This window comes from Podarcis bocagei (assembly GCF_964188305.1).
Source record: "Podarcis bocagei genome assembly, chromosome: 1".
Lineage (NCBI taxonomy): Eukaryota > Metazoa > Chordata > Lepidosauria > Squamata > Lacertidae > Podarcis > Podarcis bocagei.
In genome coordinates this window covers 118,212,894-118,238,402 of record NC_138125.1, presented here as the reverse complement: position 1 = coordinate 118,238,402, position 25,509 = coordinate 118,212,894, and the positions used below count along the sequence as shown (strand labels likewise).

Genomic DNA, 25,509 nt, shown 5'->3' with positions numbered 1-25,509 from the left:
GGGAGTGGGTGGCGCGGTGGTCTAAACCACTGAACCTCTTGGGCTTGCTGACTGGAAGGTCAGCAGTTCGAATCAGCACATTGGGGTGAGCTCCCGTTGCTCTGTCCCAGCTTCTGCCAACCTAGCAGTTTGAAAGCATACCAGTGTAATAGGGACCACTGCAGCAGGAAGGTAAACGGCATTTCCGTTCGCTCTGGATTTCATCATGGTGTTCCGTTGCACCAGAAGCGGTTTAGTCATTCTGGCCACACAACCTGGAAAGCTGCCTGCGGACAAACATGGGCTCCCTCAGCCTGAAGCGAGATGAGTGCTGCACCTCATAGTCGCCTTTAACTGGACTTAACCGTCCAGGGGTCCTTTACCTTTATCTTTTTTACCATTCGGAATGCAGTATCAGAGCTTAGAATGAACAGAGTCAGCTAAAAGGAGTTTTGCGGTTTGAATTTGTTGGGCAGAACAGGACAGAGTTCTAATGGGCTGAAAGGTGGAGCCTCGACAGTGCAGTTGGAACCTGGTGGTAGATTAACAATTGTGTTTGCGCCATACATATGAAGCTGTTTGCTCCAAAACTGCTCTACTTATAAGTGAACAGCAGACATTACAATGGCATGGCAAGTCTCCATATGGTACAAGCTTTTGTCTGAGAGAAAAACAAAGAACTAAAAAAAACCCTGAAGGTTAAAAAGACATCACAGATCACAGGCTATTGTACTGACAACATTACCTGCTGGTGTTATTATCCATAACTCATAATGTCAGAAAACACCTGTCAGGACTCCACATTAGGAATAAAGCTCTCTGTTAAATTAACAGACACGGATAACTGCAAGCTCATACAATATACAAGTAAATAAACAGTACTATAAACAGTACTCTATACTGAATTGGCCCACGATTCTATATGTAGTTGATAAGTTGTGCTAAACACTTTAAAGAAAGGACAGCAATGGAATTCTCCTGCCCACCGAGTCCCGCTGAAAGAGTTCTATTGGCGTGACCATTTTCTGGTAGTTTTTAAGGGATGTGTAAACAGATGTTAACACTTGTCTGCTCACAGTGGGGTGCACAGCAAGCAAACAAAAACAGTGATGGGAAATTAAGTAATAATGATAGGGTGGGAAATTGCATTTTCGAATTATTATTATTTTTTACTGCTATTTCAAAAACAATGCAAAGTAACACCCACATTTCCAACAATAACACACATACAATATATTGAAATGATCATGTATAGCTTAATTTGACAAATCGTTTACTCAGTGTACGTGATGCGGTTACTCTTCTCCAGTGCTGCATGATTAGCCCAGGGTAAAAGATACACATTACTTAAGAGTCTAGAAAGTAAGGGTAGGATACAGAATTAAACTCACCCCAACCACCCAGCCTCTTCTTCCTTTTCAAGTCTTCTTGGAGGCTTTAAGCTTACATATACAGTGGTACCTCGCGTTACATACGCTTCAGGTTACATACACTTCAGGTTACACACTCCACTAACCCAGAAATAGTGCTTCAGGTTAAGAACTTTGCTTCAGGATAAGAACAGAAATCGGGCTCCGGCGGCGCGGTGGCAGCAGGAGGCCCCATTAGCTAAAGTGGTGCTTCAGGTCAAGAACAGTTTCAGGTTAAGAACAGACCTCTGGAACGAATTAAGTACTTAAGCTGAGGTACCACTGTATTTCACCCACACAAATGAAAGGATACAGGCAACAGGACTTTGCCAGCTGCAGACAAACTGTTTCGTTCCAAACACCAACAAAGGACATGGGTTATGTCCTAGACACTATCTTAATCACCGACGCTAGCTGAGGAAAGAGATTGAGCTACTGAGTTGTTCAGCTTTAGTTCAGCTTAATCTAGTTGAGCTGAAGTTCAGTTTAGTGAAAAGGCAAGTAAAAGGTCCCGTGACAGAGGTTTATAAAATGATGCATGGCACGAATAACGTGGCTAAAGAAAGGTTTCTTTCCCTCTCTCATAACGCGAGAACTTGTGGACATCCAACATAGCTGAATGCTGGGAGATTCAGGACAGATAAATGAAAAGTACTTCTTCACGCAATGCATAAACTATGGAACTTTCTCCCAGTGATGGGAGTGATGGCTACCAGCTTAAAGGTAAAGGGACCCCTAACCATTATGTCCAGTCGTGGACGAATCTAGGGTTGCGGCGCTCATCTCGCTTTATTGGCCAAGGGAGACGGTGTACAGCTTCCGGGTCATGTGGCCAGCATGACTAAGCCGCTTCTGGCGAAACCAGAGCAGCACACGGAAACACCGTTTACCTTCCTGTCAGAGTGGTACCTATTTATCTACTTGCACTTTGACGTGCTTTTGAAGTGCTAGGTTGGCAGGAGCAGGGACCGAGCGACGGGAGCTCACCCCGTCGCGGGGATTCGAACCGCCGACCTTCTGATCGGCAAGTCCTAGGGTCTGTGGTTTAACCCACAGCGCCACCTGCGTCCCGGCTACCAGCTTAGATGACATTAAAAGAGGATTAGACAAATTCCCTTGGAAGATAAGGCTATCAGTGGCTACTAGCCATGATGGCTATGCGCTGCCTCCACGGTCAAAAGAAGTAATGCTTCTGAATACAAATTGATGGAAAACATGGGAAGCAGAGTGCTCTTCTACTTGGGTCCTGCTTGTGGATTTACCACAGAGCTTGTCTGAGGCCTAGGTTGGGAGTCTTGTTAGAATAACGCTACAAACTCAAACAAAAAAGCAGGTGGTCCTGGGTGGGGGGAGGGGGGCCTTGCTTATCACTCCAAGGCCTGTGGCAAGTTTACGCTCTGCATGGACCTTCTCACTGGCATCTGGTTGGCCACTGTGAGAAAAAGGATGCTGGATTCAACTCTGCAATTTCTGTGCTGTATTAATCTCCTTGGACTGCACCCCCCCTCAAACTCTCTGGGTTAAAAAAAAAGTAAAATAAATTAGCCACACACTGGAAAACCATTCACTATGTGTGACTTTTGCAATCGTAATTAATGCTGTAATTTAGCATGGTTGTCATGCAATCAAATCTTCTACATATTAATCTGAGTTCACTGGGACTTATGTACATAGGATGAAGCCCTAGATTACACACAAAAATGGAGACACAGAAAACCTGGACCTGTGAAATACAGGCAGTTTACCGGTTTATAAGCACCACTAATGTGATTATATGCATGGACTTGAACAACGGCACGCTGCTAAATATTTTATTTGTTATTAAGGCATTTCTTTTAAGACCTAAGTACATACATATTGCCACTGTGTACTTCTAATTAAAAACAATAATTTAATTTGCAGATGAATCAATATGCTGGCCCCCTCGCCTTATTTAATCATGCTATTTAGCTCTCCCTTCATTGCTCTGACTAAATGCACAAAGTTAAAAGTATGTGTCTGATGTTTGCTGCGTTTTTAGTTTATATGCTTTTATTCCAAGGTGCAAGGAATCCTCTACAGTCAGGAAACTGAACAATAATATCTGGAAACTTGTTCAATCTCCATGAGCATGAGTATATATTTTGCAAACTCTGCATCTGGGAAAGGCTTACTAATTTATGCATTCATGAAGGAAAAATATACCCACCCAGCAACACTACTACGGTGTTAAACTACTGAAGTGCCTCTAGGATTGCATTTTTAAGTCATCTGCTCCTTTTTGGGAAGCTGGCAACTAGCTGCCTGCTGGCTGCCTGAACTTTCACTCACTCACCTGATCATGTGATAATCGGTGTAAGAATTTCAGTGGGGGAATGGGCTTCTACTCCTTAACAGATACCAGTGAGGGCAGCATTTAGCACTTCCCTCACACTACAAACTTTGTCAGCAGAGAAGTTACATCTTGGGAACGCTCACCTGGGAGAACACAGCTGCACCTACAGTGGGTTTTAATTTCTTTCACATGCGCGGCACATGTATAAAGCTACGTTTCTCTATAACATTGTTTCCTTTCATAAATTCCTTCAATAATGCTAACAATGTTTGATTTCCCTTTTATGTGTGTTGTTATTATTTTTTAAGGCTTTCCTCTCATGGGCAGCCATATTTTCCTATGGCTCACCTTATTTCTCCCATTCTCCCTCTCTCCTCCTCCTCCTTTTTCTTCTCCTGGTTTTAGTAGAAGCACATACTTTCTTGTGCACGTCGTTTCAACATTCATATTCCTCCCCCTTCCTTTTTCTTTCTTTAAATTGAATCCTATTTGTCTTTTTATCCCCTTCAGCATCTTGCACTTATGTACTGTCCTCTCTCTTGTCTCATTACAGACTCCCGACTCCCGATTATTCTTCCGTTCTTCTCCTTTACCTACCACCCATTTCCACCTTGATTCTTTCTCTGAATTTTCCATCCATCACTTTTATTCTCTCCTCTTTATAATCTCATTCTCTAGATATTAGCTTCCCACCACCTTTCTTGCACACCCCGCACTGTTGACACAAGAATGAAGGCTGATTTCTTCCCCCTTACACCCACACACTACAAGCAAAGGGAGTCTGCTAGGAGACTGCTTTAGTCATAAATACCAACTGCAGAGATTTTTCTTATGTGCGATTACAGATTGCTGTGTATAGCTATTAATAGGCAAGTAGAGATAGCTAATTTAATGAGCAGGCAGTGTGTTAACTGACGTTTATTAACTAATTCAAGTATACATATCAACTCACAAAATTAGATGCATTCTGGCTCTGCTGAAAGAAATGGAAATATACTGAGAATTTAGAAAATAGATTTTACCAGTTAAAAGTGTAAATGGATTAGAAGAAACAAGTTGTACTTGACCATAAATCAACAACAAACCGTTAAACTTCATTTCCCCCTGTAATTGTACTTACCTTTTGAAATTTAGAGATTATAGCGATGGCCAAAATATAAGATAACTTTACACACAGCTGAAATTGAAGCCAAACATCTGGTGCCTGAGCCCTTGTACCAGACGATATTACATTTCAAAGCAGGATTTTTAAAATCCAGACTGGTGTTGAGCCTACTGCTGCCTCTGTTTTGGATGCAGTCAAGTGTAATGGGTAGGGAATATTTAACCAAAAGAGTAGTGAAAAAAAGACATGCATGTTGTTAATGATTTCAATTAATTCAGTCTGATCACTTCAGTAGCATAGCTGAAGCTGAATACAAATGACCACTTATCAAAGTAGGCATACTTAGCATCCATCAACATGGCAAGAGTTTTACCAACACCCATAGGGACAAACATAAATCCGGCGCATTTCCAGAAAATGTGAAATTCTCCTTTGCGTTTAGGCAGATGTCGCCTATATGGTTACGCATTCACCACATTAAGTTGCTTGGGAAATGAGCACCTCTAGTTACGGTGTGTTCTGTGTTGCATACAGATTGGTGAGAAAATACTCTGCCTGCAGATGAAAATGGGGGAAATGGCACCTCCCTGAGCCAGCCACTCAATACATTGACATTTGTGACTCACCTTAGGCAGTGATGAGGCTAAAGTTGTCCCTGAAGAGAAAAAGGTCATCATAAGGCAGGTATCTTTTAAAAACAAAACAAAAACTGGGCAGCCTAGAAGTTTTGCAAAATGATAGCCACCAATCGAGAGCTTTCCAGTGATGACAATATAGCAAATACAACAAATAAATGGTTGAATATATTGTCTCGTATAAATGCCGAAGAAGTCACTGCAGTTTTAGTGATAATTGTATTGTGAGCTTTATCTCAAAATATGGAGTAACAACTTCACCAAGAGTTATACATAATACAGAGCAGACGGAGACAGATTACTTAATAAATGTACTGATTCTTAAAGATATGTGGAATAAAGGCATGTCACCTGAACAATACAAAAAATAATAATAAATACTTGATTACAAATAGAATGATGCATTTGCTTTATGGGAATCAAGATGCAAACCTTAATACACATCTGAGAAAACAGCTATGTAAGATGTTATCCATACTGCCAAGCAAAAAGGAAAAAATATCTTACTTTTTCATCATCATCGGTGAAAGGAGCACCTCCAGGTGTTTTATTTATCGCTTGGGCAACGCCAAGAATTTCACCCTCACTGTTTCTTATGGGCATGCAAAGCAATGACTTGGTCTTGTATCCAGTTAGTTTGTCAATCTCGTCATTAAAGCGGCGATCCTACCCAAACAGAAAGAAAAGGTTATAATTGGGGCTTACAACAGAATGCTTTTCTGCATTCAATCTATTGCAGTGCTCAAACATTTCCCAAGTTGAACTCACCAAACTTGATAGTGATTGCTTCCATCTATCTGGCCTTTGCTAAACCTTAACTTTGAGCATGCTTTTGTAGTGCATGAGGTAACGATCATAAACATAGTCACGTATTGCATTTCTGTATATTGTACTTATACAAATATTATTTCCCTCCCCCCACGTGTTCCTGGTTTTTTCTTTGCTTCTTAGGGTTAAGTATATTTCCCTCCGGTTTGGATTATTCAGATAGAATGCCTATAAATCCACTAGGAGACTTGAAATAGCACTTTTTAAAATATACACATTAGTTGCAACTGATCAAAAAATCCACCTGTTCAATTTTACTTGAATCTTGCATTGCCTAAGAAGTGAGTCAAAGGTCACATCAGTTAATTCTTAGGATCTAAGTGTTTCAGAAGTGCCTCCTCTGCACTTTGAGCCCATAAGCTAACTGACCGTCGTCAACCTCACAAGAGCTGGAAGTGGCAGCGCACATCTCTGCTCTGTGAAGCATTTATCAGCACTGGTGCCATCATTAATGTCAAACCACTCCTACATCATATGTGCACCCTGGGTGCTAGCTCTGGGTTTTGCTAGATGTGAGTTCAAACATTTTTTTTCAAATACATAGTAGAGAGCAATAATTGAACTATTCTTGCACAACCATCCCAGCCTATTATCTCTCGCCCTGATCTTGCCACTGTGATCCAAGCAACGGTCACCTCCAGGCTTGATTACTGTAACTCACTCTACGTGGGGCTGCCCTTGAAATTGACCCAGAAACTCCAGTGGGTGCAGAATGCCGCGGCGAGACTCCTTACGGGGTCTTCGCCGCAGGATCACATTCATCCAGTGCTATACCAGCTGCACTGGCTCCCGGTGGAGTACAGGATCAGGTTTAAGGTGCTGGTTTTAACCCCTATATGACCTAGGACCCTCATACCTACGGGACCGTCTCTCCTGGTACACCCCACAGAGGACTTTATGGTCTGCAAATAATAACACCTTGGAGATTACGGGCCTCAGAGAGATTAGGTTGGCTTCGACCAGGGCCAGGGCCTTTTCAACCTTGGCCCCGGCCTGGTGGAACGCTCTGTCACAAGAGACTAGGGCCCTGCGGGATTTGACATGTTTCCGCAGGGCCTGCAAAGACAGAGTTGTTCCGCCAGGCCTTTGGTCGGGGTTCAGTCTGACTCCCCTTTCCTTTTTGTATAAGAACTAATATGAAAGAGACCTCCAAGCATTCTCACAGGCCCATATAAGATCAACGTAAACAGTTGGGCCGATGAACACTTACTGTTCCCAAACCTTTCCCTGCGGAAAGTCATCTAATTAGACTTTAATTTGATTTTGACATGTTTTTAGGAGGTAATTTAATTATTGTTTGATTTTATACCAATGTTATGTATCTGATGTTAGCTGCCCTGAGCATGACTTCGGCTGGGGAGGGTGGCATATAAATAAAAGTTTTTATTATTATTATTATTATTATTATTATTACAGCAGGATGGAGCTTAAGCCCCTGAAAGATCCACACATGTATGCTAGAATTTTATCATGGATATCTTGTGTTGATTATAAATTGTGCAACAACACAAGCATTATATCTAAACAAAACCACACAGCATCACCTAAATCAAAGGTTTAAGGGTCTCAAGAAAATGTAAATCCCAGAAATCCAATTTGTTGTATGGTTATTGTCAAAACAGATATGGGTTTTTTTTAATAACAACAACAAAAAGCACAGCAGAGTATCAAAATATTTTCTTACGCAGGTCCCTTGATATTTTGCTCACTTCATCTAAATCTAGAACATTCCTACATCCTTGACTATTTGCCTCCAGTCCATTTCATACTTCAAAAAATTCAAGGCATTCGATATTTCTCTCTTGACTGGATCAATTTATGTCTCTACAGTAGTCTCTAATTGGATTCCTCACACTGGTAGAGGTTTACTTATGGAAGATAAAATAACTATGTTACCTAATCAAAACTTCTTTTCTTTACAGGAGATATAAAGAAGGTCCCAAAGGACCTTGGCTTCACTTCTGCCACCTAAACGAAGAGAATAAATGCATACTTTCCCCCAGAATCTTTTCTCTTTGTGTATTCCTGTTATATCACTTTTGCCAAGGCTGTCTTGTATCTGGTTGTCTTGTTTTATAAACTACCATTTGTTTAAAGCAAACATTTCCCCTTTGAAATTAACTTTTAAATGTACTTCGAACAGTCCTTATAATAAAAAAGAGGAACCCTTAAAGAAATATTTCTAAGTCTCAGCATATATACACCCTTTTATATATGTAAGTTGTAAAACACATACAGCTTCTTCATAAATTACATAATTTCTCTCTCACGATATTATTATTTTTCTTTCTTTCAAGAAGAATACATCTACCAATAGTGTAATTACATAGCTATGCCAGTTGTCTTGCCTCCTTTCTTATAGTAAAAAAAAGTGTTTTTAAGGGAGTGGAAAATGCAACACAATATTGTAGAATATTAATAGTAAAAAATTAAGCAAAATAGTGTCACGGCAATCTCCTGGAAACATACCTGCCAACATAATGCTGGATGGATAATGTGCACTTCTATTTTCCACAGAAGATAACATGTGAAAATACAATGAACTACACCAGGGAGTACACATTCAAATAAGTTTAGCCTGGATAAGAGGAGGTCTATCTAAAGGGGTGTCACTGTTAGAATTCCTGTTCCATGATTGCAGTCATGGGATTGTTGTCTTTCACATGACAGTATATGTTTTGACTCCACATAGTGGGAAGTGACAAAGACAGAATGTTTCTGTTACTGTGTTCCGTAAAGTGGGACTATTGTCCTTTGTTCTTTTTCTCTTTGCTGTCTGATGATAGAGAGAGAGGGAGCCATGATGCATGCTCTGTGTGTGTTTATATGTAAATAAAGTAGATTAGCCAAAATGCTGAGTTGCTGAGGTCTGTCACGCAAACTGCGCAGACTCTGGGGATCCCTAAGTGTGCCGATGTCTGTTGGCATCGGTCGCTGTGATGTTCAGGCTGAAGAAAGCTTTTGAAGCTCCTGAACGATCGACCAGGAGGGAGGGAACATGCCAGTCGGGCATGTGTCTCTGCCAGGGTCCTACTTGAGTGTAGGCTGAGCTCCTGACAGTCACATGGAAGATGGAGCAAGCTTGTTTTCTCCTTCTCCAGAGGGTAGTACTCAAACCAATGGATTCAAGCTACAAGAAAGGAGATTCCAACTAAACGTCAGGAAGAACTTTCTGATGGTAAGCTATTTGACAGTAGAGCGGTCTCCCTCAGAAGGTGGGGGACTCTCCTTCATGGGATGTTTTTAAGCAGAGATTGGATGGTCATCTGTCAGGGATGCTTTAGTTGAAAGTCCAGCACTGCAGAGGATTGGACTAGGTGGCCCTCAGGTTCCCTTCCAAACATAATTCTTTGATTCTCAGTTACTTGTTCTTTCAGTATCCCACAGGCACACACCTCAAATTACTGGTATACATAACCGTGTCTTTTAAAAAATGTTCATCTACCAGTCCACACAGAAATATATTTTATTAAGGCATGTGTTCATATAAAGTAAAAGTGGATAATTATGAATATTCCCGTCCAACTCTACAATTCAAAACTATTCTGCCACTTTTTTTGAAAAGAGATCCAATGAAACCAGCCATCAGTATCAAGGGTCTTGATTCAAGATAATCATGTAATTTGGACTTCCACTTTGTCTACTGATCCCTATAATTTCTCCTGGCTAGCAGATGTTTCTCACTATTCTGCTCACTCAGGTACAACTAGGAAGATTTAGGAGCCTGCCTCCAAATCGAACAAATGGTACTAACGAGTATTTATACTATAGCTATCAAACATGCATTTAAAAATATTTCATAGAATCAGAATCACACAGCTGGAAAGATCCCAAGTTATATGACAATAAGTAATCATCTTAATTTGCTTGCATGGTGTTTACACATCATTCCATTAGTCATATCTTCATCCCAGGCTTATTAATGTGCTCCCCCATCTTAAACAGCAAAAAGTTCAGGTTTTTTTTTTTAATGGAGTTCTTTTACTAGGGTGACAAAGAACTTTAATTCACTTTCAATGTGGAAACCGAAAGTTCTGACAGGCGACTGAATCACTCTCGTAAAATTCTTACGGTTGGAGGCACCCATAATGCACAAGTTAACTTTTTGGGTATTTATAGAGCAAAGCAATGTTCGACTGTAACTCTATACATTTTTACCTGGGTGTAAGTCCCAATGAACTCAGTATGAAGTACTTCTGAGTAGAAATATATAGGATTACACCGCTATGCTTCTAGTCAATAAAGGGCGCCATTCATATATGTATATTGGGTCATTTAAATCTCAACTTCACATATTTTATTGTTTCTCTTAAAGGCAACACCTTTATTACAAGTTTGGATTAACATTTCCGGATTGTGATTCTCAGTTTGAGGTGATTTGGTGTGGTTCCTCCCTCCTTCTCCCTTTCTCTCTCTCTCTCTCTCTCTCTCTCACACACACACACACACACACACAATTATATTGGAAGTTCTTATATATTAGATCTTATTTGTGCCTCAGGAGGATACTTAATGTTAGTTGTTTCTACAAAGGCTATATTGTGTTCACAGACAAGTTCTCCCTTAAGTTACTTATGCTTGATCTTAAAAAAACAAACAAACCAAAAGCTTAAGATAAATGGTTTTTAATAATGCTACTCAGGATGGTGCTGAAAACTTCCTCCAATATACACAGTACTCTCAAACAAATCTCTGCTGGTACAAATGATCCCAACACATAAAGAGTGTTCAGTACTAGGTAAAATAATGCTTACAAAATAGCTCATCTTCTGCCTTCATAACCCAAGTAATGAAGTGGATTACAATGCAATTAGCCCAGAGTAGGTGTCATATGGTTGTGTGAAAAGAAATATCCTAAATATAAAGGCAGAAGAGCATTTTATCAAGCCATTACATTCACAGCTGTTCCTTTATTGCATTTGAATTACTGACTGGAAGTCAATTTCAGCAGTGGTACTAAAAAGTTGATTATGTCATGCTCTTTGTTACAGAAGAACCAAAATGCAGACAGCAGCTAATTGCAAAAAGGAAAGACGTGCTACGATTATTAGGGCTTTCTAAATTATTGATCCATGTCTACAAGCAATCATAAAAGCTGTGAGTCCGCAGGGAGGAGCAGAAACCAAAGAATTTACTGTATTTGGTAGATGATGAGAGAAGGCATGGTATATCCAGAAGTAGAGAGTGATATCACTTACGAAACTCCAAACTCTCTATCTCTAGGGCAAGCATGGGCAACGTGGGCATGTGGAGTCCACTTTGTTTTTAACTAGAACCCCAAGGTCCACTAGCGCAAAATGGGAGCAAGAGCCAGATGCACACTGAAGTCCTTGCTCTAGAAGTGGAGCCAGTTCCTCCCATGAACCATACTCTGGGATGATCCGCATATAAACATTCAAATTTATATCCGAGTTACTGTACACATTAAGGAATATAACCGTCTACTATCTTGCGTGTGAAGACCAAGACCTCCCAAAGAAAGACACAGTTGACACCAATATTAGTTTAAGGTTATTGGCATAATTTTGGCCACAACTTTATTGATTACAGAATGTGAGTGGTTTGCTTAGGCACTGGTTCGACTAGCTGCACCTACACCTCCAGCAGAGCAGCACTGACAACTGGACACCGGCAGAAGTCAGTAAGGGTAAACATACTGGGGGAACATTGGTCCTACCACAGACGTACCCTCACCCCAAAATGCTCCCAGGTGCTCTGGTGTGGCCCTAACCCAGGGGAAGGCAACCTAAGGCCCGTGGGCTGGGTGCGGTCCAATCGCCTGCTTAATCCGGCCCGCGGACGGTCTGGGAATCAGCATATTTTTACGAGTAGAATGTGTCCTTTATTTAAAATGCATCTCTGGGTTATTTGTGGGGCACAGGAATTCGTTCATTTTTTTTCTTCCAAAATATAGTCCAGCCCACCACATGGTCTGAGGGACGGTGGACCGGCCCACAGCTGAAAAAGTTTGCTGGCCCCTGCCCTAACCCCTGGAAGGGGATCGGACAAAAGCATGGTGAGCACCTGGATTCCTTTAATGGAATACCCTATCGCACATTGGGAGGGGCAGGTGTGGCAACCTCCCCTCCACCACACCTCGAACCAACGCCTAACCGCCAAACCTTACAAAGTTGTGATGATTTGCTACGCGGCAAGTGAAACCCAAGTGGCATCAGCCAAATGGGAAAATTCCTACCGGGCCCCTGCCCCAAAAACAGATGACCCACGACGGCAAAGCAGGGTCACAGCAATACATAGATGCATTACAGTATTTTAATATTTTTTTGGAAGCCGCCCAGAGTGGCTGGGGAAGCCCAGCCAGATGGGCGGCGTATAAATAATAAATTTTTAATTTATTGTTGTTGTTGTTGTTGTTGTTGTTGTTGTTATTGTTAGACCCTAAATACAGGTAGGGTAGGCGGGTGATCCAATGCACGAGGCACTAAGAGGAAGCTCGACGAAACGTGTAGCGGTATAAATAGGTCCCCCGGCTGCAAATTCTCTCAACCCCATTGGCCAGAATTGCCCAGCAACTGAGGGACCCAATCGGGTTGTTGTGGCTATCCAAATGATCCCACCCACACAAACGGTGAGGTCAATCTTGATTATTTCACCACAACACATACCCTCCGTGATGAGGACACAATTTCTGCAAACCTCTACTCTAAGGTACCTCTTTTGAATGATCCAACAGCAAGTTGTGAAGAAAGAGCAATATCAGCTCCATAATTTTTGTGTGTGGGGGGGGTGTTGATAAGAAAAGGCACTCTCAGAGGGCTCATTGGATTGTATCAAGTACTGCACAAGTGGAAGGCAACTCATGCAACTAACCTTTCCTTCCTTTGATCTATTTTTGGTGGTTCTGTCTTTAATCATGTAGTCCAACTGTTTCTCCAGTTAAGCCAACTGGCCTGTAATTTCTTGGACCCTCTATGGATCCATTTTTAATATGTTAAGAGATTTGATTTAGGTAGGGAAATGTCTACTGGGTTAACTTTTCTTGAGGAAAATGTATGCAAGATTTAAACTTCAGTTACGGCACAATTATATAATGTCGGTGTTTTATGGAAAATATGCCTAGTAATATCACAACTGTAAAGAAGAAAAGAGAAGTGTCCATTTGTCACAGGATATAAAAACTAAGCAACATTTAAAATTATGGCAAAATCATTCTAAGAGCAACTTTGCAGCCTGTATTCATTTCCCATGTTTGTAATGAGATTGCTACTTAAGACCTGTAACATTTTTGGCCTTTAATTTCCCGAATTATTGCTGCACTTAAGCTAATTTATCTAGACTGTACTAAGTACTTCCAACTGATGTGAAAGACAGGCATTCTAATTTGTGTTCCTATTTGAATGAAAAATGCAGCCAATCAAACCAGCACTGCCTTCATGTATGGAAAGCAAGACACAAAAAAATAATAATGTATGGTAAGACAATGTAAAATGATTAAATGTGAAATTAATTTATTGAAATAAGACAAAAAGGGGAAATTTCCATATTAAGTGGTGCTTGTGAAAGATTTAAGCTGAGACCAGGTCACCTATTAGGGTGTGGAAGTCAGAGAAATTCATTAATATTTTTTTTATTTAACTTTTATCCTACTCTTTCTCTAAAGCAGGCATGGCCAAACTTGGCCCTCCAGATGTTTTTGGCCTACAACTCCCATCATCCCTAGCTAACAGGACCAGTGGTCAGGGATGATGGGAACTGTAGCCCCAAAATATCTGGAGGGCCAAGTTTGGCCATGCCTGCAAAGAGTTTGGGGTGGTGTGTATGCCCTCCCTTTTTATTCTCTCAACAACCCTGTGAAGTAGGTTAGACTAAGGAATGGTAAGAATTTTTGAAATGTTGCACAACCAACATATACTGACTTAGCTCTGAGACTAGGAATGTGCCACGGGTTTGTTTTTCACTCCTTCGCTTACCTGTACATTTTTCTCTTTCTTCGGTTTATTGTGACATCTGAATCAGGGTACTAACCAAGATATATTTGTTTATTCATTTAGTTTTGCATTTACATCCCACCTTTTCTCCAAGGAGCTCCATTTCTTATCACACTCACAAGAATCCTGGGTAGGTAGGTTAAGCTGAGGGATGGTGACTAGCTAAAGGTCACCCAGTGAGCTTCACGGCCAAGTGAAGATTTGAATCCTGGTCTCCCAGGTCCTAGTCCGATCTTCTAACCATTACATCACACCAGACTCCTTGTTGTTGTTTAGTCATTTAGTCATGTCCGACTTTTCGGGACTCCATGGACCAGAGCACGCCAGGCACTCCTGTCTTCCACTGCCTCCCGTAGTTTGGTCAAACTCATGTTTGTAGCTTCAAGAACACTGTCCAACCATCTCGTCCTCTGTCGTCCCCTTCTCCTTGTGCCCTCCGTCTTTCCCAACATCAGGGTCTTTTCCAGGCAGTCTTCTCTTCTCATGAGGTGGCCAAAGTTTTCCTTAAGAATGGATAGGTTTGATCTTCTTGCAGTCCATGGGACTCTCAAGAGTCTCCTCCAGCACCATAATTCTAAAGCATCAATTCTTCGGCGATCAGCCTTCTTTATGGTCCAGCTCTCACTTCCATACATCACTAACCAGACTCCTATATATACTGTATAGTACATTTACGTATATACCACCTGAAAGTGGTTTAAACTACAAAACCTACAAAAGAAGGGTTGCAAAGGGCAAAACAACAAAGCAACAAATTTCTCTTAGACCTCTGGGGGTCTCTTCAAGATCTGCTAACCTGAGCACCCCAGCCTGGCTACTCTTCTGCCTTCCTTTCAAAGTACATAGCTCTTAAGTTCACCCTTGGATGATGCAGGAGCCGTTGACCCACATGAACTTCTACAGAAAACTTTGGTGTTTCTTCAGGAACTAATAACGTGAGCTCTCTAATCTGTGCTTTTCTCCTAACTTGCTCTGAATTGCCTCCAGGTTATAATTTGAAACCAGTATGGGGTTTTGTAATAACTGAAACAAGCATGGTTTGGGGCACTGATGGTTAGAGCTACCCATCAACCAATTTGGGCATCCCAGAAAACTTTGATTACAGCAAGCAACAGAAGGGCTTGGGGGGAATATGTGAGAGCTGGGAGGTTAAGGAATTGGAGGAGATTACCCCTGAGGCTTGCACCTTATCTCTGAACCACTATCATCTGAAGAAACATGATTTCTGTGTGGAATGCTGTGCACTTTATCTACATCATTGTGTTTACATTCTATGTCTTTCAGCATAAAACACAAAACTATAGTCAGTTTCAATGATAGAACAGCTTTTCACTCATACAGCTTTGAGAGTGTCAATTACAGATTCAGTTCAAAGCACTTTTTGGCTTGCATAACTTAAGAGATCTTTATTATCAGAGGGTATGGGGAATAGCTCTAGCTGAGAAGCTCACAAGTTCAGTTAAAGCAAGTACAGACAAACTTCGGTTGTCGAACTTAATCCGTTCCGGAAGCCTGTTTGGCTTCCAAAATGTTCGACAACTGAGGCGTGGCTTCCGATTGGCTGCAGGAGCTTCTTGCACTCAAGCAGAAGCCACGTCGGACATTCAGCTTCCGAAAAACGTTCGAAAACCAGAACACTTATTTCTTGGTTTTTGGCGTTCGGGAGCTGAAATGTATGGTAACGGAGGCATTCGGGACCCGGGTTTGACTGTAGAAATAACACTGCCTCTGGAACAACTGCAGGTGATTCTGGTTAACTTCCTCATCAATCATGTGGGCATATATGGTGTGATATATTTCAACAATGAGCAATAGCCAAACATCTCCTATTTGGCTTCTGGGTATTGGACTCAAAATGTGGTTTTCCAGGGATACACATATTAATATGCTTTATATGTGATGCTGTTTTTTATGTTTTAAGTATAAGGTGATCCTGTGTTCTTTTGTATGGTTATGTTTTACTGTTTATATTTATTTTCGTGCTATTGCTATAAAGAAAAGAAAATGTAACAAAAATGTATTTATTTGGGGGTGGTTGTTATATTTATATACTCAGAATTACTTCCACATTATTTTCATCCAAACCATATATTGGCATATAACACACATAAATGCTTCCCTACATTATTTCTCCTCTGAACTCAATCCTTTGCTGAATCCACTGTATTTACCACCATTTACTATTTTCTATCTATCTCCGTATGGAAACCAGTGACATATGCTGGGAAACAACCCAAGGCATCCATTAAGGAAATGTGAAAATTTTGGTATTCCGGAGTGAGAGACTGCAGCACCGACACTAGATACAAAAATGGACTCCTCATCCAATATTAAACAATGGGAATGGTGGGTTGGTCTAGTCAAGTTTCCAGAAAAAGGGACCCAGGGCCGGCCCAAAACTTTTTGGCACCTGAGGCGAACCATAAAATGGCATCCATCCAGGGAAGAGGAGGGGAGTAAAGATCTATATCGGGAACAAGAGTGGAAGGAGACCAGGAGTCCTTGTTATCTGACGAAAGGCCATTGCAGAGATGGCATTAGGAGAGGGCTGATGAGGTGATGCAGTCATTGGAGGCCACATCCGCTGTCCCTATGGATCCTGCCACCTGAGGCAGTCACCTCACCTTGCCTCATGGGTGGGTAGGCCCTGAAGAGACCCTTACCCCTAGCTCCCATCTTCAGAACCAGAAGGTGATTCTTCTGGGTCCAGTGATGGGGATGAGAAGTTAAACTAGCAGTGTATAAAGCTAACTCCACAAACACAGATAAGTGAGATCCTGCTGTTGTTTAATATTGTACCACTGAAGGAAGAAATAGGGACCTAAGTAGTCTATATATCAAAGCAAAGACCTTCATAAAGACAAGCAACAAGAAAGGGCAAGTGCACAGTCAGCCTGTGCCATGTGAATGGAAGAATACTTCCAGACTGCAGAGCTGGGTGTCTATATAGATTTTTAAATTATTGAGGGTGGAGTGGAAACAAAGTGCAAAATGAGAAAAATGCATTAATCAATATAAAGGTGCATATACCAATATACATTACTGCAACGCAAATTGTTGTCTTCTTTAAATCGCAGTATAACATGTGCAGTGAGATACTAGCAGGTAAAACTATCCCCACCCTTTCACTATTACTTTTTCTGTGGGCACCATTGCGTTTTTTAACATTGTGGATTTCTTTAAAAAACAACAACAACCAGTCACTGAAATCCTTTTTTTTTTTTTTGCTACTGTTTAAATTAAAATAAAGTGAAAGAGTGCTATAGCACTATTTCCCTACTGTCCTTCCAATTGCTATTTTACCTTCTTGCAAGTTGCTCTAATACATTTTTTACTTTTAAAAACACCTTTATAAATCTTGAAATTAATTTGGAAATATATATAAAGCTAGTCTGGCAAAGCCACTTCCGACCTGGGGAGGAGGTGGGGTTGTGGGCCCATCCCTTCCCACGCACGCGGGGGCTGTCTCACAGCCCCTGCAAGAGCAGGGGAATCCTCGGGCGTGTCATTGACCTGGTCGGCCAATCGGCGGGCCGGGGAGGCGTGGCCTTACGCATTTAAGGCTGGCGCACCTGAGGTCCCTCTTCTTTTCCCCGTTACAGCTGCTTGGTTTCCCATCCCGCCCGCCCTTAGGTTAGCCCTGACCTTGCTATGGACTACGGTTGGTCGCCTCAAGGGGCCTGGTATGAATTTTTCCACTTGGTGAATTTCCGGCCATTTGGGTTTTTTGCCTACCTCGTAGCAAACGTCACAACTTTCCCGGTATTGGAACTAGGCATTGGCAGGGGTAATTGTTATGCAAATGAAGGGGGGAAGGAAGCGCCATCACCTTCCCCAAAAGCGGAGGGTAGTCCGGTAAAGGACTCCGGGGGGCACTGCCCTGTCCTAAGCCTATGGAGGTGTGGGCCTAAGGCACGCCCCCAAGCGGTGACACCCGTGGGATCCTAGTTGGCGTACTTCAACAGGACTCCCCCGGCTAGTGGTTAACCCTCCCCGGTCTCCATGCCGGGTAGTTGATAGGAACCAATGCCTAAGGCCAATCCCTCTCAACTCCTGTAATCAATAAAGTTGTGGCCTTTTACGCCCATTAACCTTATATAACGCGTCCTGTGTCTTCATTTCACAAGGGGGGAGGGGTCTTGCCATGCAAATTGTCCTTTTCTTAATCAAATGGCTAAGTCACACCCAATAGTGTGGAAAAACTAAGGCACAGAACAAACATTAGCAGCTTAAAGCACAGCAAGATTGCTTCTCTCCACTATGTTTCAACTCACATTTGCACATTGCTGTACACACCAGGGAAGGGACAGGGATGTTTTGACCCAGTGTACATTATCTGTTTGGTTTCGCCACACCTGCAACCTCGCCAACACATGTTCATGAAGTTATCTGGGCATGTGCAACAGCTATCTCATATGTACACCTCTCAGCTCAACTACAGGTGAATGTGCCTTACACTTTCAAACCAGATGCAAGCTGGTTTGGGCGGAACAGACAGCAGCATTTCTTGGGGAACTGCAGGATAGATATAGGTTGTGGCTAATACCATGGGTAGATGGTTTCAAACACCAGTAATGGAAGTGTAGTGGAGCCAGAGAAAATAGTAACCTGTACACAGCCGTACAAAAAGGTCAAGTCCCCTGGTAGTGTAGTAAGCCAATTTGCAATTCCACTTGAAACCTAAAGTAGAAGGGTAATAATTTGGGTTGGTTGCACGAGCTGCCCATTGGAAAGCACCCTAAAATGGCAGACGAACAGAAGTTATAATGCCACAGAAGCTGACAACATGCTCTCACCTTCTCTGTTGAAGGGTATTGATTTCATACACACCCATATTTTACAGACGGAAGTAGGGCCAGGCCACTGACCACTCGCCTTTCAACAACAACTCCTCCCCACACACATTGCAGCATATATAGTGGAAGGCTCTACAGTACTTCGCTTGTTGTGTTCGCTTGCTTTGCAATTTGTTTTAAAAAGCCACAGGAGTGCTTGTTCTTTTGACTAACGACTTGACTGACCTAGAATATATTACCAGCAGTTCAAAATGAGTCTTGCCAGCCTATGAAATGCCGGTCTGTGAACTGAATGGGCTTTAGGGTTCATACACAAGCATTAAAATGCATCCTCCACTTGGGAGATGTAACATTCTTGATGCCATGGGTAGAAAACAAAATCTTGAAGAATAACAGTGAATCTAGAAACTCACACTATCATCTTCCATTTGCAGATATGCTATGTATTTTTAGCAATGGTGTGACCAGGCGATAAGGCAGTAGCTCATACCTTCTATTCAAAAGGTATTGGGTTCAATCCACAGCATCTCTAGGTATGGGTTAAAGAGACTCCTGGTTGACAACATGCAACGGCAGTGCTTTCCTCCAGAATTTCAGATTGTGTTGGTAAACTGGGATAGCTGAAGCATATGAAATTTATTTCATATTTAATGAAAACTTGCATTTTAAATATTCTGACTGCAGAGCTAAGTCCCACTTACTTAAAAGGGATTTACTCCCTAGTAAGTGTGCATAGAACTGGACATTGATTTCCCAATACATGAAGTTCAGGTGCCAAATGCTAACATCTGCCATTTTAAAACCTGACTACAAGCTGCTGTTCCCTCCCTCCTTCTAGTTAAGGTGCATTCTAGCTGAGAGTGCAACAAAAGAGAAAAGGCTGAAATCCAGTGGCAAAGCATCTGCTTTGCATGCAGAATGTCTCATGTTCTACATTCAGCATCCCCAATACAGGGCTGGGAGAGACTCTGGTCTGAAATCTTGGAGAACCACTGCCAGTCTGGGCAGGCAGTACTGAGTTCGGTCTGACTCTGTATTAAGCATCTTCTTATATTCCTAGGTTTGGGAGGAAATTGTAGTACATTAGCTTCTAAATATAGGGTGGGGTGCAGGTGGCCCTGTGGGTTAAACCACTGTGCCACTTGGGCTTGCCAATCGAGAGGTCATCAGTTCTAATCCCCGCAATGGGGTGAGCTCCCGTTGTTCGGTCCCAGCTCCTGCCAACCTAGCAGTACGAAAGCACATCAAAAGTGCAAGTAGATAAATAGGTACCACTCCGGCGGGAAGGTAAACAGCGTTTCCATGCGCTGCTCTGGTTTTGCCAGAAGCGGATTAGTCATGCTGGCCACATGACCCGGAAAAACTGTCTGCAGAAGCGGACAAATGCCGGCTCCCTTGGCCTGTAAAACGAGATGAGCACCGCAACCCCAGAGTCGTTCGCGACTAAACTTAATTGTCAGGGGTCCCTTTACCTTTACCTTCTAAATATAGGAGGCAAGGAACTAGAGACATTATGGCTTCCACCGTTTGTTGGTATTCTTTCCCTTTAAGGTGAGCATCAATTACTCTAATACTTGTACGGCACTCCTGGAATTGTATATATGAGGGCAAGGGCCAGAGGCTACAAGGGGAGGGAGGGAATGAGCCAGTAATTTCAGGTTGGTTGGTTTTTAAAGGGCCAGGAGCAAGTCAGCAATTAACACACATGGTGTCAGTGAAGTTAACGCTTTATTCAAAGAAACAAGACAGCTTAAGAGGCCAGGCCAAGAGAGCACAGCAACTCTTCCCAGTTGGGAAGGCAGTTGGGAGGGGCTGAAGGTCCCTGCCTTCCAACAGCTACCTAAGTCTCCCCCCCCCCAGGTCCTTCCCAAGCAATCTGAGGCTCCGTTGTCTTGCCTGTCTTTGCTCCTCTCTCTTCATACCTCTTTGGGTTCTGGGAGTCTAGTCGTGAGGGGAGCTGGTCGCAGCAGGAGAGGAAGACAGCCTGGCTTCTTCTCCAGCATCTCTGCCTCTTGGTCTCCCTCCTCTCCAGCCTCCTCTTATGCCCCTGGTTCTAGACTGCTCTCTGCCACATAAACTTTGTACCAATCTCAACTGTTAAATTAAGTCATGAGATGGGGTAGGCATATTTGTTTAAGGCAGTAGATTAGAAGTCACATGACCTGAAAGAGAAACAAATGAAACCCTTGTTTACTTATACAGTGGTACCTCGGGTTACGAACTTAATTCCTTCCAGAGGTCCGTTCTTAACCTGAAACCGTTCTTAACCTGAGGTACCACTTTAGCTAATGGGGCCTCCTGTTGCTGGCACGTCATTTCTGTTATTATCCTGGGTCAAAGTTCTTAACCTGAGGTACTACTTCCGGGTTAGCCGAGTTTGTAACCCAAAGTGTTTGTAACCCGACGTACCACTGTAATGAGGGGGGAAAACAGAAAAGAAACCATCAGCTTTGAATGCATGCGTGCCTGGAGAATTCACACAAGAATATATAAATTACACAAAATAATAATGCAACTTGTATTGAGGAATGAAAATTTGTATTACAGGCACCCCCCCCCCCCGTTTACCTTCTGAGGTACCAAGCGCATCGGTGAAATTGTGTATAATTGAAACCCATTGAAAAAGCCTGCAAGACGTTTCTGGGTCACTTCCAGATTGGTGCAATGCACATAGCCACAGTCGTGCACATATCGAACGAGCATAAACGGGGGTTGCCTATATATGATTAAATTTGCAGTCCAATATACACTTACATGGGAGTTACACCATGAGACATACTTCTGAGCAGACATATATCACCACCACCACATTTCTTTCTCTATAAATATATCTACTGCAATGAACCCTGTGTTTAAATAGTTTTTAAATCAATACTGCTCGTTTGTTTTTCACATTCGCCAATGTGTCTGTGATGTCTGGTCTCCAAAATACCTGCCACTCTGTGCTTGGAGAGCAACTGGACAGTGCTGGAATTGATCCAGCGCTGTCAGCTGTTATCTGCTTATTAAGAGCTGCTGGATAAAACACATCTTTCTCGTAGGCTGCCCTTGCCTCCCAGGACCTGCTTTTAACAGCTCTTACATACTGGAAGAAGCCCAGTACTTAGCCTGCTAATAACGAATCATTACCCTGTACGATAAAATACATTTCCCATCTGTCCATGACTTCCTTTAATGCTGTTGGTCTCATAATCAAGGAGCACCCAATTAAAAGGGCAAATTAGGAGCGGGAATTTGACAGCACACTGTCAACTTCACTCCAGCCCTAAGCAAAAACTTTGCCCTGGTTCACATGCAGCAGAATGAGACAGTAGACTCCCAAAATAATTAAGTAACCTGCACCATTATGGACTGGAGGTGGAGGGGCTGCCATTTTAACATTACCCCCACTTATTTTAAAAAAAAAATCCATACAAGTAAAAAATGAGCTATGACTGGGTTTGTTTAGCCTAGTTTGGGGTTTATTCCCAAGCAGAGTGCAGTTTCAAAGGCCCCAGAACAGTTGCACCATTTTGGTTGGCGTGTGGGACGAACTGGTTCATCAAGTGTGGGTGGGAGGCACATGTCAGAGCAGCAGCATTAAATAAATAAATAAATAAATAATTTTAAGCCACTACCTGTGTGAGCGGCAATGATGGCGGGCTCTTCCTTTCCTCTCCCCACCCTCACACTTTCCTTCGTTTAAAAATAAAAGTCATAGTTGTATGAACTCCAAAACACCACTGATTTAGCTTTAAAGGTAGAAAGGGGTGCAGGAAGAGAAACAGAAGCTCCCAGAAACCACTCAACTCACAGGCAACATCTTTTTAAAAGTTTAATCCACCGTGGATTGAAACACCCATTGATTTCACCCTTTGTCAAGATCCCATTCCAGATTGAGACAACTGTGAATCGGGCAGGTCACTTTGAAATGCAATTAAATGTCCCAGATAAAAAACAACAACAGCAGCCCACCAAAGTTTACAAATGAAGAGTGGGTAAAAGCCGCCGGTGTCGCTCTGGTAAGCACTCCCACCCAATGGACAAAGCACCAAGACCCCCAACATCCTTCCAGAAATAACACAAAACTGAAGGCTAATTTGTCACCTTTAGGCAGTGGTGGCAAACTGGGGCAGCCATTTCGGTTCAGGTCCAAAACGAGCCCATTATTAAGAAAGGTCGCTTGGCTCTCAGATATGCTAGTTTTCTGCTTGCAGAGGGATTGTTATGTGAGGAATGGGATCTTGCACCTGTAGCTTGTTGACACCATCTTGGACTGCCACTATACTGAGCTAACATTGTCACTTAAGGCCCAGGTGGCCTTGGTGGCAAGGAGTGCCTATTACAAGTTCTGCCTGGTTCACTCATTGCAGCCACTTTGAGACTAGGACAACTTGGCCCTGGTAAGTCCATGCTCTAGTAACTTCCAGATTTGCTCTTTGCAAAGTACTGTCCTTGAGAAGACAACACAGAAGCAAAATGCAAAAGCTAGATTACAGGCTGGGGTTTGCTTATAAAACCTTGCTTTGCCAAGGTATTCTAAACTCTTGTTCAAAAACAGCTACATTGGCTGCCAGTTTGTTTCCAGGTCCAATTCAAGGTGCTCACAATACCATTTAAATGACCTAGGTCCCAAATATCTGAAAGACTGCCTCCTTCTCTATAGAATCCTTCAGGTATTAAGATCGGGAGAGGGGCGGCTGTTGGTAGTTCTGCCACCCTCTGAAGTTCAGAGAGGGCATTCTTTCCCACAGATATGTGTCTTGCATCTTTGCTATTAAGCTATTATGCTGAACACTGTGTGTTTTGGGGATTCACCACACTCCTGTGACTGTAAATGGTTTCAATTGTTCTTAATTTACGGATTTGAAATTGCTCTAACCTGTCCTGGAACCTACTAGTGAAAGACAGGTTATAAATTTAATAAAATAGCAAAATTATAACAGCAGCAGCAGCAAATTAAAGGCAACGACCAGGTCCAAACGTGTGTGGCTTTCACCTGGCTTTAAAAGAGATGTTTATTCAAGTGACTGATGTTTCATGGCCGGTCTTATCACAGAGCCCAGCTGCCAGAATGGTGATAGAAAGCAGCAGAGCCGTATCCATTGCCTGGGCTATGTGCAGCCAAACTAATTATATATAATACAGTTTCACTCTGAAACTAGATAAATTGCTGTCGCTTTTAGTAAGCATCAGCAACTAGCAGACCTCAGGGCCAAATCTAACCCAGTTGAAGCTAGACTACCGTTAGCCAGCCCTGGGAAGGGGGGGGGGATTGGGTACAGAATGCTGGGAGCTGTTGAAATAGGACTTCATGCCAGACACGTTCAAAGGCAAATGTTGCAAGGTCCCATTAGCGGAAAATCAATTAAGTGGGTGTAATTTAGTTAATGGGTATTATATCCCAATATACTTTTGTATGGTATTGTTAACCACATAGCCATAATAGACATTGTGTGTGTGTGTGTTAATACTTTAATGAAAATAATTACAGTGGTAACTCGTGTTACAGACGCTTCAGGTTACAGACTCTGCTAACCTAGAAATAGTACCTTGGGTTAAGAACTTTGCTTCAGGATGAGAACAGAAATCATGCAGCAACGGCGCGGTGGCAGTGGGAGGTCCCATTAGCTAAAGTGGAACCTCAGGTTAAGAACAGTTTCAGGTTAAGAACGGACCTCCAGAACGAATTAAGTTCTTAACCTGAGGTACCACTGTAAATATTTTTTTAAATAAATAAATAAATAAGGGCAATGAAAAGGTAGGTGCACAAACACACACACACACACACACACACACACTCACAAATAAGCACGTCTTCCCTCTTTGCTTTTCCACTAGCAATTACACCCCACTAAAGGAACTTCGATCAGAAGGTTGGCGTTTCAAATCCCTGTGACGGAGTGAGCTCCCATTGCTCGGTCCCTGCTCCTGCCAACCTAGCAGTTCAAAAGCACATCAAAGTGCAAGTAGATAAATAGGTACCGCTCCAGCTGGAAGGTAAACGGTGTTTCCGTGCGCTGCTCTGGTTCGCCAGAAGCAGCTTAGTCATGCTCGCCACATGACCCGGAAACTGTACGCCAGCTCCCTCGGCCAATAAAGCGAGATGAGCGCCGCAACCCCAGAGTCAGTCACAACTGGACCTAATGGTCAGGGGTTTACTTAAGGAACTTCTCCAGGAAGAAAAACTATGTGAGGAGGGAGTTTTGCTGCACATTTTGATGCTAAATGTGTAGTTTGGCCCTTAGTAACTACCAATATGCACCAAATGCCTGGAAATAGTGGGCGACTATTCTAAGACATGTGCCCAAGTTCGGCTAGTGGCGCTAGTCTAGGCACAGACATTTCCAAATCGGTATAAGCAAAATGTGCTGTAAGTGCAGTCTTCCAGTCTGATCCAGCAGCTCAGACTGTGTGTCTGAAGCTCTGTAAAAATAAAATGCAGTAATGTCATCAACTATCTGGGAGCTGGATTTCCCCTCTCTCTGCCAAATTATTGGTAGGTAGGGCTCTAA

The 25,509-nt window shown here is 42.5% G+C and overlaps 1 protein-coding gene and 1 long non-coding RNA gene across 10 annotated transcripts in view; one reads left to right on the top strand and one right to left on the bottom strand.

Moving 5' to 3' along the window:
- PDE11A (phosphodiesterase 11A) overlaps positions 1-25,509 on the bottom strand; it is a 155,536-nt gene that overhangs the window by 120,295 nt on the left and 9,732 nt on the right. For 6 of the 9 annotated variants that reach the window (XR_014011990.1, XM_081209310.1, XM_081209313.1 and 3 more), the window contains exon 2: positions 5,950-6,108. Coding sequence is in view for 8 of the 9 variants with exons in the window: in XM_081209310.1 (XP_081065436.1) it covers positions 5,950-6,108 (159 nt within the window). In the remaining variant the exon portion in view is untranslated. Of the gene's footprint in view, positions 1-5,949; positions 6,109-7,188; positions 7,365-7,954; positions 7,974-8,739; positions 8,991-25,509 lie in introns of those variants that run through there. The other 3 variants (XM_081209317.1, XM_081209318.1, XM_081209312.1) reach the window with 3 other exon arrangements.
- LOC308582231 lies at positions 7,298-8,275 on the top strand. The gene is made up of 2 exons (XR_014005563.1): positions 7,298-7,551; positions 8,193-8,275. It is a non-coding gene; the product is annotated as an uncharacterized lncRNA (long non-coding RNA).